Consider the following 17,480-nt stretch of genomic DNA (forward strand, 5'->3'; position numbering starts at 1 on the left):
GACCCCCCGCCCCCCGCCAAGCACCCAGTCACTCACTGCGTATGTTTTGCAGGATCTTGATGACATTGAAGATGAGAATGAGCAGCTGAAGCAGGAGAATAAGACCTTGCTGAAAGTCGTCGGGCAGCTGACCAGGTAGAAGCGTGCCGGTGGAATACCTCCATCGCCTCCGGCATACGTCCCCAGCTCCCGCCGCCTGCAAGCAAGCCAGCGGAGCCCAGAAACCAGCTTCACCCCACTGTCCACTCACGCCTTTTCTGGTCCTGTCTTTCTGCGTATCGTCGTTTTGCTTTCTGGAAGAGGAACCCCGTATGGTGTGAGAGAAACACATGAGCTCTGCTAGCACAGCTGACGTAGCCACGCGGCCTTCTGCCCTCTAATAGTTCTGTTCAATGTAAATACGTGTGTACATACGGTGGGGCATTCTGATTATCATGAGAAACTAAAAAACAAAATTGAATGTACACCATGTACAGTGTACATCAGCAAACATCTGCGAACCCCTCCCCCTTCCACTGCTCGTGTGCTTGAGCTGAAAAAGGCCCTGGAGTTTGTGTCATCTCTTTGACCAGTGTGGATGTATGGGATTTGGGTTGGGGGTGTAGGTGTTTGGGTGGGGGTGGGTATGAGTGCTATGTGTATGTAATGTACTAACACTGGTCAGGCTCACTAAAGCCTTATATATTGGCTGCATGATGGTGATGGAGTCATCCTGACTGAAATGTAAAGGAAATGGAATCTTCTATTTGCCAAAGTGGGTGTAATACCCTGCACATTACTAGCATCTGAGAAACACATTAGTCCCATTTATCCCCTAGAAAACTACAAAGGCCTGGGCGCTTCGGAATGGTAAATGCCAATGCCATGCCTCGTTCCAGCCGTACTGTGTATTAAGCCTTGGAGGAGCCTGTAATGTCCAGAGCAATCACATTTAAAGTCACACAATCTTTCCATCAGCGCTATATGCCTTAGACGTCTCCTAATGGATGGCGAAACACTCAGAGGTTTTCCATTGTCCGAAGAACTAGTGAGCTGTATGGTAGAAATATCATCACTTGTCTGATTTTATGTCAAATGCATAATCCAGATGTTTACAAGTTGTTTATTTTTGCAGTATCGTTAGATGTAGCTATTTGTGTTAGCAAGATTTAGCTCTAGCCTACGCTCATGCAGTGCGTTTCTAGTAATCCGATCACTGAGGTGGTGATGTAAGAAGCCTGAGCACTGGGGAAGACTGTGCTGTGTCTGAGCAGCACATTCTGCCGTGTTTGCTCCCTACTGGGGTTCATATTCACAGATGAACAACTCTAGAAAAGCTAGCAGCACATGCTGTGTAAAAGCCTACCGAGAGAAAGGTTTGAGAGAGAGAATGTTAAGAGCACACTGCGTGTGTGCATGTGTGTCTCGCCCTGTCTCTAGCGCCCAACATTCTTTTGAATAATGCATGTACAGAAGTCATTTAATAAAAATTTGATGATATCTACCTCTCTGTGCATTTGTATTTAATGTGAAACACACGTGAGAGCAATTGACAAGTCTTCAGCTTTATTACTTTATTATTACACCACACACACACACACACACACACACACACACCTTCAAAACCCCAAAAAGCTTTTATTAGTTCTGCGTGGTACGAGATATAAATTTAGCACGTGAAAGGAAAATGTCTTTTCACCAGTACACTGTCATTGCTCAGTGGCAGCAATAAATGTATTCTACTGAGATAATGAACTAACTTTGCTTCAAGCTAATACCAACATTTTGGGACAAATTCATTTTCCATTTCTTCTCTCATGAGTCAGTCATAGTAATATTTACAAGGAACATTGCAGCGTGAGATTTGTTAGTAAATGAGCCTTGTTAATACATGTCAAAAATGCAGTTTCTCAGATTCAATTTTTTATTTGACCTTTATTTTAATCCATCTATCAAGCAGCAAACACTATTTGAGATACACATATAAAAATACACATCACAAACAGTAACGTACAAGACATTACACACAACATTTAACAAATAAGGTATGAGGAATAAAATATACAAAATTAATCCAATAGGGAATGAGTGACACCATACAATTTACTGATTTGAAAGTTAATGAGTTTCAGTCTATAAATGATCAGAGAGGCAGGAACAGAAATCATTTAATTATTATATTTCTTAAATTGGACACAAATATGTAATTTTAATGTTCTTGTTCCAGTCATTAGCAGCAGCATACTGAAATGATTTTAAAAATGTTGGTGTGATAGGAATTCAGGACTTGGAGGGAGGAACCCTTACTGTACTGCAAATATTTTTTGCAGCAGGTGATATCGTCTGTCCAAGAAGAACCTTATAAATTGAAGTAAACCAGTGTATAACACAAGTGTTGTGTTACTTTAAGTAGCTTTAGGATGTCTCAGTAAAGCCTCTCAATAGAACCTGCTCAGCTGAGGTGAAAGGTCAGAGAACTGTTGCTCAGTGATGCTATCCAGCTAGAGAAACCTTATGCTTACTTTATATTAAGAATCATTTACTCTTGGGAATGGGGATAGCAAGGACAACCAAACACTGAAGGTGTTCAACAGAGCCACCCCTCTACCCACTGACCCCCCCCCCCCCCCTGTCTGGCCAAAAGTAAATAATATTCAGGCAAGTTTGTTTCAGTGAGGTCCACAGCTTTGCATAACCATGTTTCAGTGCCCACTAATAGAGCTGAGTCTATTTTGGATAGTATGATTTTTGCCACACAATGTTTTTCAGGCATATTAGCAATATCAGTGAAAGGGCCAAGGTGGGCATAATCTGCAAATCCCATGTAATACAATTAATGCACAGCAAAGATCAGAGGAAACTAATCAAATTTATAGCGCTTTTTACAACAGCCGTTGTCATCAAGCAGCTTTACAAATGTCAGAGTCCAAGCCCCCAGTGAGTGAGCCAAGGGCGACAGTGGTCAGGAAAAACTCCCTAGAGCACGAGGAAGAAACCTTGAAAGGAACCAAGACTCAGAGGGCCAAAACACTATGCTAACAAGTGAAATGTAATAACGACTTTTGTATGCATATGAATGTCATTTAGAGATTTTTGGTGTGGAGTAGAGTCGTATTGTTGCATGATACGATCAATTTGTATTTAGCATCTAGTTTGGGGGTCCTTGAATCCAAGTCTATTTTATAGGCAAATATTTTTTGCTGCCCAGGTGGGTAGCTGCACAAAATAAAGTAAAAAATAAATAAATATATATATATATATATATATCTGCATGTGCACCAAGAGCAGTGGGCCTGCCCTCATGCTAATTCTCCAATAATTGCTTCCTCCTTCTCTCAGGAGGTCCAGTTCATGGGCTTTTGGATTAGCATTTTTATAAGGTGAGTCAGGAGTTGGACTTGCGGGCCCACGTCATGCTTCACTCCAGTGCTCTTCTGCCTCTGTTGCTTTGCTCCTCTCTCTACCTCCTGTTCTCTGGGCCCAAGGTTTGTACTGATGGTTCCTCTTTGCTTTCTGATGGACGAAGGCACTGGCAGGAGAATGTTCAGGCCTTTTCTGTGGAAAACCATTAAACAGTAGCCTGAACTTCCTATGCAGGATATTGTTACTCAGGAGGAGAACATACATACGGTCTATGGAAAATGCAGCTGTGTTTGCATCTGTGACCTCTTTAGTGACCTCTTCACATCTTAGTGAAGTTTCTAAAAGGCAAAAGAGAAGTCAAGCAAACTCACGTACGCTGACTACAGGTAAGACTAGATGGTAAATCTCACTTAACTGACTTCTGCTCTTCATTAATACCAGAATAGCTATGTAAGTAAGTAAGAATTAGATCTTGGCGACGTGCACGGCATTTTCCTGGCAAGTTCTTCATGTTCAGACTTTTCTCTGATAAAAGTGTCTATCCTGTATTCATGTCCCCACGCGAGTATGGAGCTCTACTCTGAGATAGCGTTGCTGTCCAGAAATAGAGGGGAATTTAATGGTGTTTAGGTGGGTCAAAGTCATGTAAACCAAAATGCATTTGATCCTGAGGAGCTGATAGCCTTGAGACGCATGCATACACGTAGACACGTTCGCTGTCTTATCTTTCACCTGAAGGAGCCCATATTTCATTATCTGAGTTCTGGAGTAGCACATTCACTCAATCTCCAGGAGCATCTATTGCGGGTTCTGCTCCATCCATCCTGAAACCTTTTCCTGCCACAGCCATGTTGAGCATTTGGAAGAGGCTGTTTCCCGTCTATGAAAACACAAGGCTTTTATCATATAAAGGGTAGTGGGGTTTACCACTAAGATTCTGGCCTGTGCCTTTTACATTCTACTTGGTCCACATTATGTGTTAAGTTTTAATTGCTGATCTCTGTGCTGTTCTCCTCTCAGATTCAATTTTTATGGTAGTGTACGTCAGCTGTGTCGCTGTTTATGGCTAATACAGTGGCCTTCTTGTCATTTATTGTAACAACTGTACAATTTCTTTCAAATGCTTTGCCAGGTCCTATAAACCTATATATTTGTGGAATGGAAGGTTGTGTTAGAGAGTGTTTTTAAAGGTGAAAAACTTAGATGTGTTTATACCTTGCAGCTGCAATGTGTTCAGAATTGCCACCAGGGGTTGCCTTGGGTGGGGGCATATTTTTTACTTTCTTACCAGGGTCTCCTGGGGCATGCTCCACGAGGAGAAAAATGCCATAAAAGCATCATAAAATAAGAAAATCATGAACAGGTTGCTTTTACTAGCACAACCCCCAGCTGAGAACCGGTGGCCTGGACGAACTTGTCCTGCTTCGCAGATTCAAACCTGCGTCACAAAATTTTCCAGTGTGTATGATAAGTAGTCAAATAGCTGAATGAATATTATGTATAGCATCACACAGATGCTTTGTAAACATCATAACTCATACTAATCTTTTCCCTTGTATTATGTTTATGGCAACACTGAAAAGGAATAAAACTCTTTACCCAAGTAATTAATTGTAGATGTAATGGACATTTACAGTGAAGAATGAGCTTGACAAAAGCACAAATGGTTTTTGATCCGATTTAAACCTTTGCTGGATGACTCACTGTTCGACCAGCCGTGGGCCATACACAGCAAGCAGACGTCGGTATGAAGCTTCAGGGGCGTGGCCATATAGGTGGCACAGAGTGGCAGCAGCCATACTAAAAAAAGTTCTGTAATTAAACAACAAACAAACAATAATTAGATTAAATACTTACATTTGTCATAATTTTGTAGTTAGATGTTCTCCTGAAACACTCCTCTTGGTTCCTATGATTGTCTCTGCAGGAATGTTCCAGTTAGTTGAGACTTGGCAGTGTTGGCTGAGAAACATTCTATGAAAGGCACTCTGACCGCAGTGTTTAAAATCTACTCCACCACTCCATCTGTGTAAACACGCTCGTTAGATCAGTGTCACGATATAATACGACCTCAAGTGTGACATTCACATAATTGTTAGGCTTGGATGCAGGTAAGTAATACGTTTTTCGTTTCCACATAAAAATAGATTTTCCAAATATAGTTTTGTGCACTTAGGATTGCAGATCCGTTCCTCATCCCTGTACCTAGTATTAACATTGTTCCCAAAATGTATCATCCTTGAAGTGAAAGTATTAAGCCTAGTACTTAAGTACATCATGATTATTATACCAATATGAATAAGATTAATTAGTTGGATGCTCTAATCAGTGCTTGATAAGTTAATGTATTTCCACACTCAACTGTCACTTACACTTTCAGCATTTAACTGACACTTTTATCCAAAGCAACTTATAATTATGACTGAACACAATTTGAGTAATTGAGGGTTAAGGACCTTGCTCAGGGGTGCAACACTTGTAAGTTTGCAGTGGTGAGGCTTGAACTGGCAACCTTCTGACTAATGTTCTAGTCAAAAACACTAACCACTGAGCTGCTGCTATCCTACCGCTATCACTTCCTGGGAACACTTTAATTACTCTCACTAACTTCCTTCTCACTAACTGTCGTCTTGTCACCTTTGTATTTCGGTGATCCCTGTTCCATATTCCAACTACCACTGAGTCCAGAAGTCAGACTAATATTGGGAATCATCCCAGAAAATCTTGCTATAGCACATCTGCATTTTCATTTCTCCACCAGAGAATTCTTAGATGATCTTGTTCTTCTTCCTTCCCTTGGAAATGGTGGAAGATGTGTTCTGTCACCTATGCCTGTCACTGAAAAAGACAACGTATGCCCACTAAGGTGTTCATCAACCATCAGGATCAGTCAGGATATGATCATATTAACATGTACCTTGAAATCTTGCAGAACACTTGAAGACACTATGACATTTTCCAGGCTTCCTTGGCTGACAGATCCCAAGGTGTGAGATGTAGCACGCTGACTGCTTGCTTGTCTCCTTTTTAAAGTGGCGTGCATTTGTGTTCATTTGTGGACTCGTATGCATGTCCAGCTGCCATCCTCAAAGATAGACCCACCTGTCTGTACAAAGCAGAGAGCTTCAAATGATCACCCACAAGTTTGTCCGCCAAGCAGATTTAAAAGGTGGGCTGAAACTTATTAATAATTGTGATAATAAAAGCCACTGGCAATTAACTCTTAAAAGTGTTCATTCTGACATCACCCACTAGATGGTATAGGAGTTATCAAGATGTTCAACATGAATATCTCCAGAAAGTGAATCAGCATCTCTTGGAGCTGAAACAGCCAGAGGAACGCCCTATGTCCTGCTGAACACACATTGCACTCAGTTTCAGCTTTTTGAAGAGAAGCCTAGATTGAAGCCTGACAGGAAATAGCTCTGTTGTCTGTGTACAGATGGAGGGTGTATACACCCTTATTATACAGTGGATGCCAAGTCACTCTCCTTTACTGCTTCTTTTGTGACAAATATTTGAAGCATATACTACTGATCATTTGGAAAGGAGGTCTTCCTGAATAAAATGTCTGTTCCCTTGTAATAATGGATGTCTAGTAGGGGCTGCGAGAAACATGTGAAAATGTTGATGATTTGTAAAGAGGCATTGGTTTTCACATGCTCACATATTTCCACTGTCATGGGCATTGCCAAGTTTCTTGGAAACATTGTGGTGTCTACAGCCCTTCTCGATGGACGAGAGTTGGATCACTTGTTAAAGAGGCTGTTACTAATGTCTACCAACATACACACTCATAGAATTAATGATACTGTGAGAAATGTGTCAACTTGTGAAGTAACCTGTAAGCATTGCAATGGCCATCCCACATTTGTATCCAGCTGATGTTGTGTCTTCAAACCTCTCTAACCAAAGTTGCAGATCAGTGCTCGGCTCCCTGTACTGAGGAAGCTCTAGTTTAGCTAGAGCACTTGACCATGGAAGGAGTTACCGTCACATTCCAATCAGTAGCTGAAACATGTAAAAATGTAGGAATTCTTAGGAGAGGCCATGAAGTTTGTGAACAGTGATCTGAAATGAGCCGTTTTAAGATGCTATCGGTGTCCTCATGGGCTGGAGGGATGGCATTTACTTTAAGACTTTCATTTGTCCGTCATATCTTTTGAGCACACTGGAGACACTGTTCTGTTTTTGTATTCAACAAAAGTGACATTGGCTGTTCTGTACAATGTTTTGTTTGTTCTTTTCTTTTGGGTTGTTTAGCTTTTATCTTCATATGTTATGAGGTAAAAGTCTACAGTTACTGACATCCAGTAGCATTATTTTAGCTTCTTGGGATGTACTAGGTCTCAGTGAGGCACTTAAATGGGGATGTGTTTTGTCATTTAAAATCACTCAAGGCTGATTTAATATTTCTTCAGGAAAGTCCCACTCAGCACTGCAGACCAAGCTGGACTTAGCTGGACATCCACGTCGTTTTTGTAAGAATATTCTTATATTTTGATTCTATTACAATTTTTACTATTACATATATCCAGTCAGGAACATGATTTCTCAAAATTTCTTCTGTTCAAACACTAAATAACTTCATTAAATATAAACACATTACAGTACTTCTCATGTACGTCAGTCTAAATCTGTTCTGCGTTTGTCTGAACTCATATCTATGGCCTCCCAGCACTTAAAACTGGCCCAGTTACACCTCAATTGTAATAAGATCTTAAGACAATGAAGTTCTTTGTGGGAAACCCTTCACTAAAACCCAAGTAAATCATTTGAGTGGGGGATAAATCTGAGAAGCTACTAGCAAGACACCTACAGGGAGAGAACGCCAAACAAGCAATACATTCTCTAGTCACACAGAAGTTTGACAGTAAGGTATTAAAGGTGCTGGCTTCACACACCTTGACAAAATGGTTTTAATCCATTCTATAATGTATTTCTTCTTAACATTTTGTGCTTAGAACAAACAAAACAAAACAAAACACATAAACAAAAAAACCCACTAAAGCAAAACAAAATGCATGGCTGCTATGATTTCTTTACATGCCCCTAAAAGCATTTGACCAGAAAGAACAGTCATACAAGTGTGTGGCACTCAAGCAGTTAGGATTCCCTGACTCTTATTACAAGGGCAAAAATATTTTTCTAGCCAATATCCTCCTTGTTGAGCAGCGCAGGTAGGTTCAGTCCTCTCAGGCTATATTGTGGAAGGCACCACGCACCACATCTTTGCAATATTGCTTTGGAACCATTGGCTATAGGAATAAGACATCATTTAAGGTATTAATTTAATGTTTAAGGTTTAAATCTCTCTATAAAGTGTGACAGGTGCCACTCTACTCAGGGATCTCTGGGAGAGTTTTTTGGTCTGCACTGCTCTACATGGTTTTCAAAAGTATATAAAATATTCAGATAGATTATAAACTTTTTGCTCTGACATGACCCTCCATTCAAAATCAGTGACCATCCACTCAAAAGCACTAATAGTTGGTGTGATTGTAGCCAAAAAGACGAAACCCCCCCAAAAGACCCCAGAACCTCCTTCTTTAAAGAGACCGTTAAGGAAGATGTTTTTCACAATACAAATGGTCTTTAATTACAAAACCAAGTTCAATGTGTCTGGGGACCTTTTCTACATTATTTAAATGAGGCTTAAGTCCATATTGCAATTTGATACCTATTGCTTTAATTACACACTGACTATTCTTACTTTTGGGAATATATTTGTATCTCCATAACAGAGTTTACAATCTGGATTTATTTTTGAATTTTCCTGTTCTCACATTTTGTATGGATTTCATCAACATGCACATTTTTCCATGTTACAACTGTTACGAACTTTTTAGTATCTTTGATAACCATGTATTTGGTTATTTGCATTAATGTCTAATTGGTGGTTGATTTGACTTTGATTTGATGATTTGTGTGTGTTTTCGAGAGCAAAGTTTCAGTATTATTGACATGTGAATTTAAGGTGGGCCCGAATCCAAATCTGGTATTTGGCAAAGCGCATATAGTGGATTTTTCTGAATATATATTTTATACCAATATTTTTAAGTGTGTCTGTTTTTGTGAAGGAAAAAAAAAAAGCATGTCAAATGTGTTCCTCATAACAGAGAGTTTTTAAACATTTGTTTTCCTCTTACACATGAGCTGGAGACTGCTGACTGGCAGGAGATTAGCCTGTGTTAGCTCTGCTAATGGCCAGACTAGTTTTTCAAACTAGCCAGTTCGCCTCCATGGTGTGCTCGCTGCACTAATCACGGCTTTTCTAGAAACGTTGCTGTGCCATTATTCCAGCGCAGAAGATACAGCGTAGCGTGTTTGACTGGGCAGAGATGAGGACAGCATTCGCCTGTTTGCCCTGCAAATGAGTCTAGCTTGTTGGCAGGTAATAGGTCTACCTTTTGTGTGATTATCTACACTCGACAAGGATTAGAATGTTTGACTGTGCCTCTCTCCTTTTTGCAGACAGCAAGATCTATAATCTAGCTAGCGCCAATCTTAACTCTGTTTTCTACCTCCATAGTCAGCTGTGCATTTTGATCATTCTGTCATTTTCCAACCTGGACCCTTTGATTAAAATAGTACAAATAATTTTGCTGACTCAACAAATACAGATACAAATACAAATTTTGGGTTCTCTGCACATCCCTAATGTGAATATTGTTGACAGGTGTTTGTGGTGAAATATTCTCTTCTGCCAGACAGAGGTTCATATGGTGAACACCATGGATATGTATTTAAAAACTGAGGTAGAAAGAGATTATAGTGATGTACAAATATAACTCTTCTTCACATTGTTTGCTCAAACATAAAGATTTAAGTGGGAAAAATCCAATCCAGCGTATATTCTGTATCAACAGGAAATTAAACATTTTATTGAACTTTTGTGTATATGAAGTTATATAACAACAGTCAGAAACTTCACAGAGTGAATCACTACACAAAGTCAAATGAAATTGTAAAACACCTCGTCAAAAATGAAGGTATACACAGCAATATAACTGTCGGCTTGCCACCACAGCAAACCTTATGGCAGGAAAAAAAAAACACTCCAAACAGTTCTACGAGATTACAGAGAAAATTTCCACACACAAAAATACTCAAGCAGGCAGTGGATATACACAAAGGCAACTGGGAACTTTCTACAGCATCAGATTCTAATTCTATACACAGCTTCTCCTTGAAAGGTTAAGTGTGGCTTTTAGTTGTTGGAGAGAATTTTGAATATTCTTTGTCACAGAACGAGTAATGGCGGGTTTTGTGTAATTTGTGTGTGTGTGTGTGTGTGTGTGTGTTTTAAGGAGCAGCTTATATGCTTTGGTAGGCTTCAGTAAAAGTCAGCATTACTTTGCAGGGTTAGAAATGGCTTTTCTTAGGCTACTTTACAAACCTCTTAAGTAATGCTGAAAGCAATGCTGTCTCTTACTGTGTGTCCCATACTACACCAGACTAAATGTGGAGAAATGACAGTCCCACCCCAGTGTTCTGTGAGGGCAGGCTATAGTACTGTAGCCATAGTTACGCTCACATGTCTATGGTTTCAAAAACTATTTATAAACAACCTTTTCCTAAATGTTTAGATATTTTATAATATAAATGATTTATTTTTTTTACTGAGGTTAACATAGGAGGCGTTGTAATTGAGTAAAGCCGTACATACTGCTGTGATTATATGTGTTTAATATGTTTGGAATAGATTAATTTTTTGGGTTCTTCGTGACATGGTATGAAATCATATAGCTATGACCAAACGGTGTGACTCAATATTTATTGCAACATTAAAATGAAAGTGCCAACTATACTTGGTCCCACAATAAAATAAAAAAACAAAAACACACAGTCCATACTGTACATTCTGAGTTTCATATTAAATATAAAATGATTTTCAAGAGGGCACTAAAGGAACAATAACCAGACAGAAGTCATGAGTATTATCATAACATTAACAAAATTCTCAATCATAATGACAGATGAATTTCAATAACAAGAAACATTTTTCTGTGTATCCATGGTAACTTCAATAATGAATAAAGAATATCAGGACAAATATAAAAATATATACACATATTTTTAGAGGGGGAGAGGGTTTGTTTATATATATATATATATATATATATATATATATATATATATATATATATATATATATATATATATATATATATATATATATTTTCCAATAATTAGGTACCTATATGTGTGAATGGATGGCTGAATCTGTGTGTAGTTAAATGAAAGTTTGAGAGGAAAAGAGAGGAAGTCTTACCAGGTTTGTAGATGTTGAGCTGAACAGTACATAGAATATACAGGGTGCTGTGTCCTAACCACATCATGGCAGAGGAAGAGACCCTCTGTGTTTTACTCATTATTTAAATACTTCAACACTATGGGGATGAACACAGAAGTATTGCACAGTGCTCAAACAAAACGCTGTGCGAATCGACTCAGACACACCCCAATTTTTCCTGCATCACTTGAGATTCGCTCCGTTGGCCAAACGTTCAGCAGGAACTGATGACACTGTACACACACTTTCTCTTCTTCTCTGCCTCATCTATACACACACAAACAAACTCTCTCTTTCTTCCCCTCTCTGTTTCATCTATGTAGCAGAGAAATGACTGCACGACACCACTACAGAGCGAACTGGTTGCTACCTACTAATAAATTCTACATCTCTAAGCACACACGGCAGTCACAGTGATACACAAAGCAGTCCTCAGAGACTTCTATGGAATGACAAATAACTTTTTTTCTTTTCTTTTTAATAACAGTGCAATCACCTACACAATAACATTGAAAAACATTTAGAAGCTCCTCCTGAAGCATCTAGCATGCGCAAGAGGTTGCGCCAAGATAAGAGTCATGGTCTTAATGGCCAGGAATTTCTCACCCTCCTGCCAGACCTGTACTAAAGGACAACTAATGTAATCCCCTGTGCAGACCATGAACTTTTATGGTTACTGCTGAAGTTGCTTAAACATAGCCAAAATCCGCACCATCACTGCAGGTTCTGCTGGCCTTTAATTGGACAGTTTAAACTGTGGTGGCCTTTCACTGGACAGTGTGTGCAGAGCACATAGTTGTAGTTCCTGTCCTGGACCTGGTGTTTCCTGGAAGAAACAATGCCACTGAAAGGGTAATTGTTAAAAAGCCGTCATTGTTCCAAAGTACAGTGCAAAACAGTAGCCACGGCAGAACGAACACTGGCAGTTAAAGCATGACTAGCACTATTGTCACTGCAAGAAGGCAACAGAAAGCAAAGACTGCTGTTTAGGGCACCACTGTGGCCAAAGGATGTTTGTTCCCTATTAGCCAAAAGCTACAACCACTTTCTAAGTGGAGTGTGCATGAGGAGAGACTAATATACATTTCCTATCTCCCTGAAAAAAATGGCAGTGTTTAAAAACTTTTCTCTCTTTTGTCGTGCATTAGCCAGCATCAGAGTTAGACTTGAACTGTGACGGTTGAGTCATTTTTGACTTTCAGTCTGACAGAAGGCAAAGATAGACACCCTCCCCCTGGTGTAAACTAGAACTGTCCCCATACTCAAGCTTTTAGCAAAAATTACTTTTAAAAAATCATGCAGTTACCAAAAATATTCCAACATTGACTTAATCTAAAAACAAACAAACAAATAAAAAAACTCAAACTAAAGCTGAAGCCAAACATATGGCTCCATTCTGAAGACTAATCTTAAAATCCAGAAATAAAAAAGTGTCAGTAAAAGGCTCTTGAAAATAAACAGTTAACAAAAGCTCAAGCAGTTAATCGAACTTCAAGGATGAAATAGCTACAGCTTGTGACGTCTTACTATGGGGCAGCAATATAAAAGTGTGTGTTTGAGATTTTGTGTGTGTGTGTGTGTGTGTGTGTGTGTGTGTGTGTGTGTGTGTGTGTGTGTGTGTGTGTGTGTGTGTGAACTTCTGTTGGGCTGAGAAGAGAAGAAAAGAGGCTGGCTTGTTTGCATCAAGTAAAAGTTCATCTGGGTATTGTGGTTCAAGCCAAAATGCACAGATCAGCTTGTCAAATTAGTACAAAAAAGTCTTTATGAAATAATGTGCTTGTCCTGCTGCAGATGGAGGCCATGGAGCCATAGCAGTTAATGGCTTCTATTCCCATACAGAAATGGAATATACCATTATACAGAACATATATTCTAATTCTGTTTGGGAATATATTGACAATATATTGCAATATATTCAATCGTCATATGGGTTTGTCAGTGTTTTCTTGTCAACAATGGTTTTTTAGATAAAGGTAAAGCCTACAATTGTCCTTTGAGATGTGATTACCGTTCAACTCGCATCTTGCAGGTTGGAATTCTTTATATATATATATAGTTTTACTGGAATGCAGTAAGGTAGATTTCTTAAATCCTGTTATATATAATATTGGCTCTCCTATATCTGCATTTACATAATTTAAAATAGAACATCTTATTAAAAACATCAAGATATACACAGATACAAACACAAACTAGAAATCATTTTTGTCTGCATACTGATATATACACCTGTGGTATACTTTTCCATTCATGCGCTATCTACACAGATCATATTGCTTAAAAGAAGGGGGCATTTGGTTAGGGAGTAATGGTGATGGAGGACATACAGTAAGAGAGACAATTTATTTGGCCAAGGAAGGGAACAGACAAACACAGAAACACAACTCTCGATATGTATGTTTGTGTGCATGGGGCGGGTGGTCAAAGTACCAATAGCTATTATAAAAGAAGGCGTTTCTTTGTCAGATGAGAAGAGAATAAAAGGATGTAAAGGATTCATATATCACTGAGGTATGTACACGCACTGGGTAAGGTAGCACTACATCAGCAGGGCTAGGGGGCGGGGCTCTATGTGGACTGGGCTAGGGGGCGGGGCTCTATTTCTTGATGGTCAGCTGGGCGTCCACTTCTTCCTCTGGCTTCAGCACGTGCCATTGGGCGATGGGTCTCCGTGGGTTGGCTAGCATATCCGACCAATGGCGGAGCTCGGTGCCCGTGCTGTTGAGCCCTACGAATACCTTACCAATGGCATCATTCTTGCCGATCTTGTCATAGTCCAGAACAGTTATAACAATTTGAACTTTCTGCAGAAGGAAATCAAGAGAGGTGGAAGTTAAGTGCAGCAGGATCTGCTATAATAATTGTGAAATCACAGCAACAGGATAATGTGGTTACTGATCCATTCATACATTTCTGTTTTCTTCGAGCACTTTTTTTTATCTACTTGTGAGTTATGTAAAAAGACACTGCTTCTGAAATGGTTTTACCTTTAAAAAACTAAAATCACCATTTTCCATTTGGATTGACAGCATGCTGGGTCCTGTGCCTCCTTTGTTTTTATCTGCACTCCGTAGTTCAGCAGAGACTAGGTTCGGTGTTTAAATAGCCTACGTCTGTTATTGACATACGTATCATCTAGATTGAAAGGCGTCAACAGCTTTCTCCCAATGCCAGAATTTCCTCAGTGACTAATGCTCTCTGTGATTCTTTATGGAAGAAAAGCACAAAGCTCCTAATAGAAGCAGCAGAAAATAAAGTACACTGAAAGAAAATGTCCAGCCAGCTGGTGCAGAGCAAGGTCACCTGTTCACTTCTAGCTCAACAGAACAGACGTACAGTGACTGTGAATCATGGAGCATTTTCAAAATGTCATTTAAGTCCTAGGCTAAAAGAATATTCAGAGTGACCCTGATCTAGGCCCGCACTGGGACTACTTGGTATTTGGAAAGCATTTGATGGTTTCAAATGTATCTTTTGACATATAGGGCCACCTGCATGACAGTGAGAAATCTCAAAATGTCACAGTTCAACAGTTTAGTTTTTTCCAATCGTTTTCTACAGCAAAGTACAAAACTCTGCTCTGCAGAGCTGTTGCACTCCGTGCCTGGACCTTGGTGGCCTAAAGCAGAACCGATCCACCATATAATCAAACACTTAAGAAGGCCAAAGGCTAACAGTAATCTGGGCTTTCTAAAGAGAGTCTGCTTTGTTTGGTGAGAAGAGGGTAAGTTATTCTGATTAGCAGACTTAGCCAGTGAAGTTCCAAATTGAAGACAGAGGTCATAAAGAATCCTCTCAACCATGAAACGCAAAATCAATTTGGAACAAGCGCCCCCGCCGCCTTTCTATCGCCTTCTAGAAATTACCAGGTCTGCGACTTTTAAAAGCACCCTGTAGGCCGAAATGAAGCTCGGAGTGTTTAAATGGTTTTCCACTATTATTATGATTTTACACAATTATTAGAAAGAGACAGGGGCATGGTCTCAGAGAGGCCAAGCTATGAAAGAAAGGTGTCCACTCACCTGGATTTGTTCAAATGGCACTTCAAAGCTAAAGGACTCGTTGTAGTAGGGGTTTAGGGTATTCTTTTTGATTGTCGTCTTTTTCTTCTTCAGACGCTTTCCATTCTGCATCAGGTGAATTTTCGCATAAGGATCTATGCCGGGGAACAGAAGACAAGAGAAGTTCACTACACAGTGGGGCCTGCAGTGTTTGTTGTGTGTTGAACTGGAGTAAGGTTTGGCCCTCTGTTCAGGCTGTACCATGCGTTAAATGGTAGCGAAATTGACTCTGGAGAGAAATGTGGCCACACAAGGCCACAGGAATTACACAGAAAAGGAAATAATTGCTCAATAATCGCTCAAGTAGTGTTGCTATTGATGTTTCTGTCTGTCTGAAGCCTTGTGCTGGTAACCTAGAACATTTAGCCTTAAATGGTAATTTTGCTATCTTAATGAAACCATTCTCCTCCACCATTCAAGCTGGTATGTATGTTGACCCTCAAAGAAACATGCACAGTGGGTGAGTTCAACCACATTATCCTAGAAAATAACTACAAGCACAACAAGCAGTTCAATCAGGAAATTAGCCTGTACACGGTGTACTGAGGCGACTGGAGAGCTCCAGCATGTGGAGCTTTGCATGAGCGCACACCAGAGAGTTCCTCGAGGTCTTGTGTCTGTGAGGAGATTTGCATTTCTACCAAAACCATCACAAAGGACAAAAAAGAAGTTTAGGTTCCCAAAGAACCAGGGGGCAAAATCCCATTATAAGCAGTGAATCAGGAGCAAAAACAGTAAAATAAAGGACTAATTTGAAAAGCTTGCTGATAACATGAGCTGCACTGTTCAGAAAAGATTCAGTCACTTCAGCAAATATAAACTACCACCAGGGGTCTTTAAATCTTTTTCTACTAGTCTGAAATACAATAAACTGTCCTAGGCTCCACCTGACCCCTGATAGATCCCAGTCCCTGACTCTTTACTGCAGACAGACTTACGGCATTGATTGCTTTTAATGATTTGACTACAACTTCACTGCTTTTCATCAGTGTCCAGTGGTGCACGGAGCGCTGATAATAACATTCTTTAAAGAGATATTTATCATCAGACATATCACTTAACCTCACACTATGACCTCCAAGAGCCTTTGTCATTTTCAGGCTGTCAATATTTAGAATTTAGACAGATTGTGGTGGTATGAAATACTGGCAGTACTCCCTGAAGAAAACACGTCTGCACTACACACATGCTCTGTCTTTCAGTGGCAACACACTGTCTTATATTTCACCCCTCACTGGAAAGCTGCAACATCACATGCTGTAGCTACCGCCAAAAATAACCCAACCAACTGCAATAATCAGATCAAATCAAAATAAATGAAGTCATAGAGTTTACTGGAAAACACAAAGTATTTTATAGTGGAATAGTGGTGTCAAAGATATTTTTATTCTACCTGGAGAAACACCATTCTGTCTGAGGACAGGCCAGTAGCCTGGGGAAACACCGTGCAGTCAAACGCTGGCAGCAGACTACACTATATTTCTCTTTTCCAATGGTCACTATGTCAGATTAGGCAATCTTGTCGTGTCTTGGTTGGGAGACACATTACACGTTTGACGCAGACCGATAATCATTCATGTCGTGAGTTCGTAGGATGTCAGGAGGAAAAATGATGGGGTTTTGGAAACTGTATACTCTATAAATGCAGGTACTTGGTTTAATATCAGGAGTCTTCACAATCACTACTGAAACCAACAGCAGCATCCCTCGTTCTGCGTGTGACAGAGAGCACTCTGACAACACGGTGGGAATACAATACATTCCGACATGCTGGAATTTCA

The 17,480-nt window shown here is 39.8% G+C and overlaps 2 protein-coding genes across 9 annotated transcripts in view; one reads left to right on the forward strand and one right to left on the reverse strand.

The window, feature by feature from the left end:
- The window catches only part of pawr (PRKC, apoptosis, WT1, regulator), a 49,582-nt gene extending 48,099 nt beyond the window's left edge, over window positions 1–1,483 (forward strand). For all 4 annotated transcript variants that reach the window (XR_014125972.1, XR_014125970.1, XR_014125973.1 and 1 more), the window contains one exon: window positions 53–1,483. Coding sequence is in view for 1 of the 4 variants with exons in the window: in XM_035528721.2 (XP_035384614.2) it covers window positions 53–139 (87 nt within the window). In the remaining 3 variants the exon portion in view is untranslated. The remainder of the gene's footprint in view (window positions 1–52) is intronic.
- Window positions 1,484–10,197: 8,714 nt separating this feature from the next.
- Window positions 10,198–17,480, reverse strand: part of syt1a (synaptotagmin Ia) — a 179,448-nt gene continuing 172,165 nt past the window's right edge. For all 5 annotated transcript variants that reach the window (XM_027018520.3, XM_081723096.1, XM_081723095.1 and 2 more), the window contains 2 exons: window positions 15,661–15,794; window positions 10,198–14,442 (listed from right to left, as the gene is read on the reverse strand). In XM_027018520.3, the coding sequence (XP_026874321.3) occupies window positions 14,236–14,442; window positions 15,661–15,794 (341 nt within the window). In that variant the 3' untranslated portion in view covers window positions 10,198–14,235. The remainder of the gene's footprint in view (window positions 14,443–15,660; window positions 15,795–17,480) is intronic.

The sequence above is a fragment of the Electrophorus electricus genome, chromosome 11, assembly GCF_041902795.1.
Source record: "Electrophorus electricus isolate QZ-2024a chromosome 11, ASM4190279v1, whole genome shotgun sequence".
Lineage (NCBI taxonomy): Eukaryota > Metazoa > Chordata > Actinopteri > Gymnotiformes > Gymnotidae > Electrophorus > Electrophorus electricus.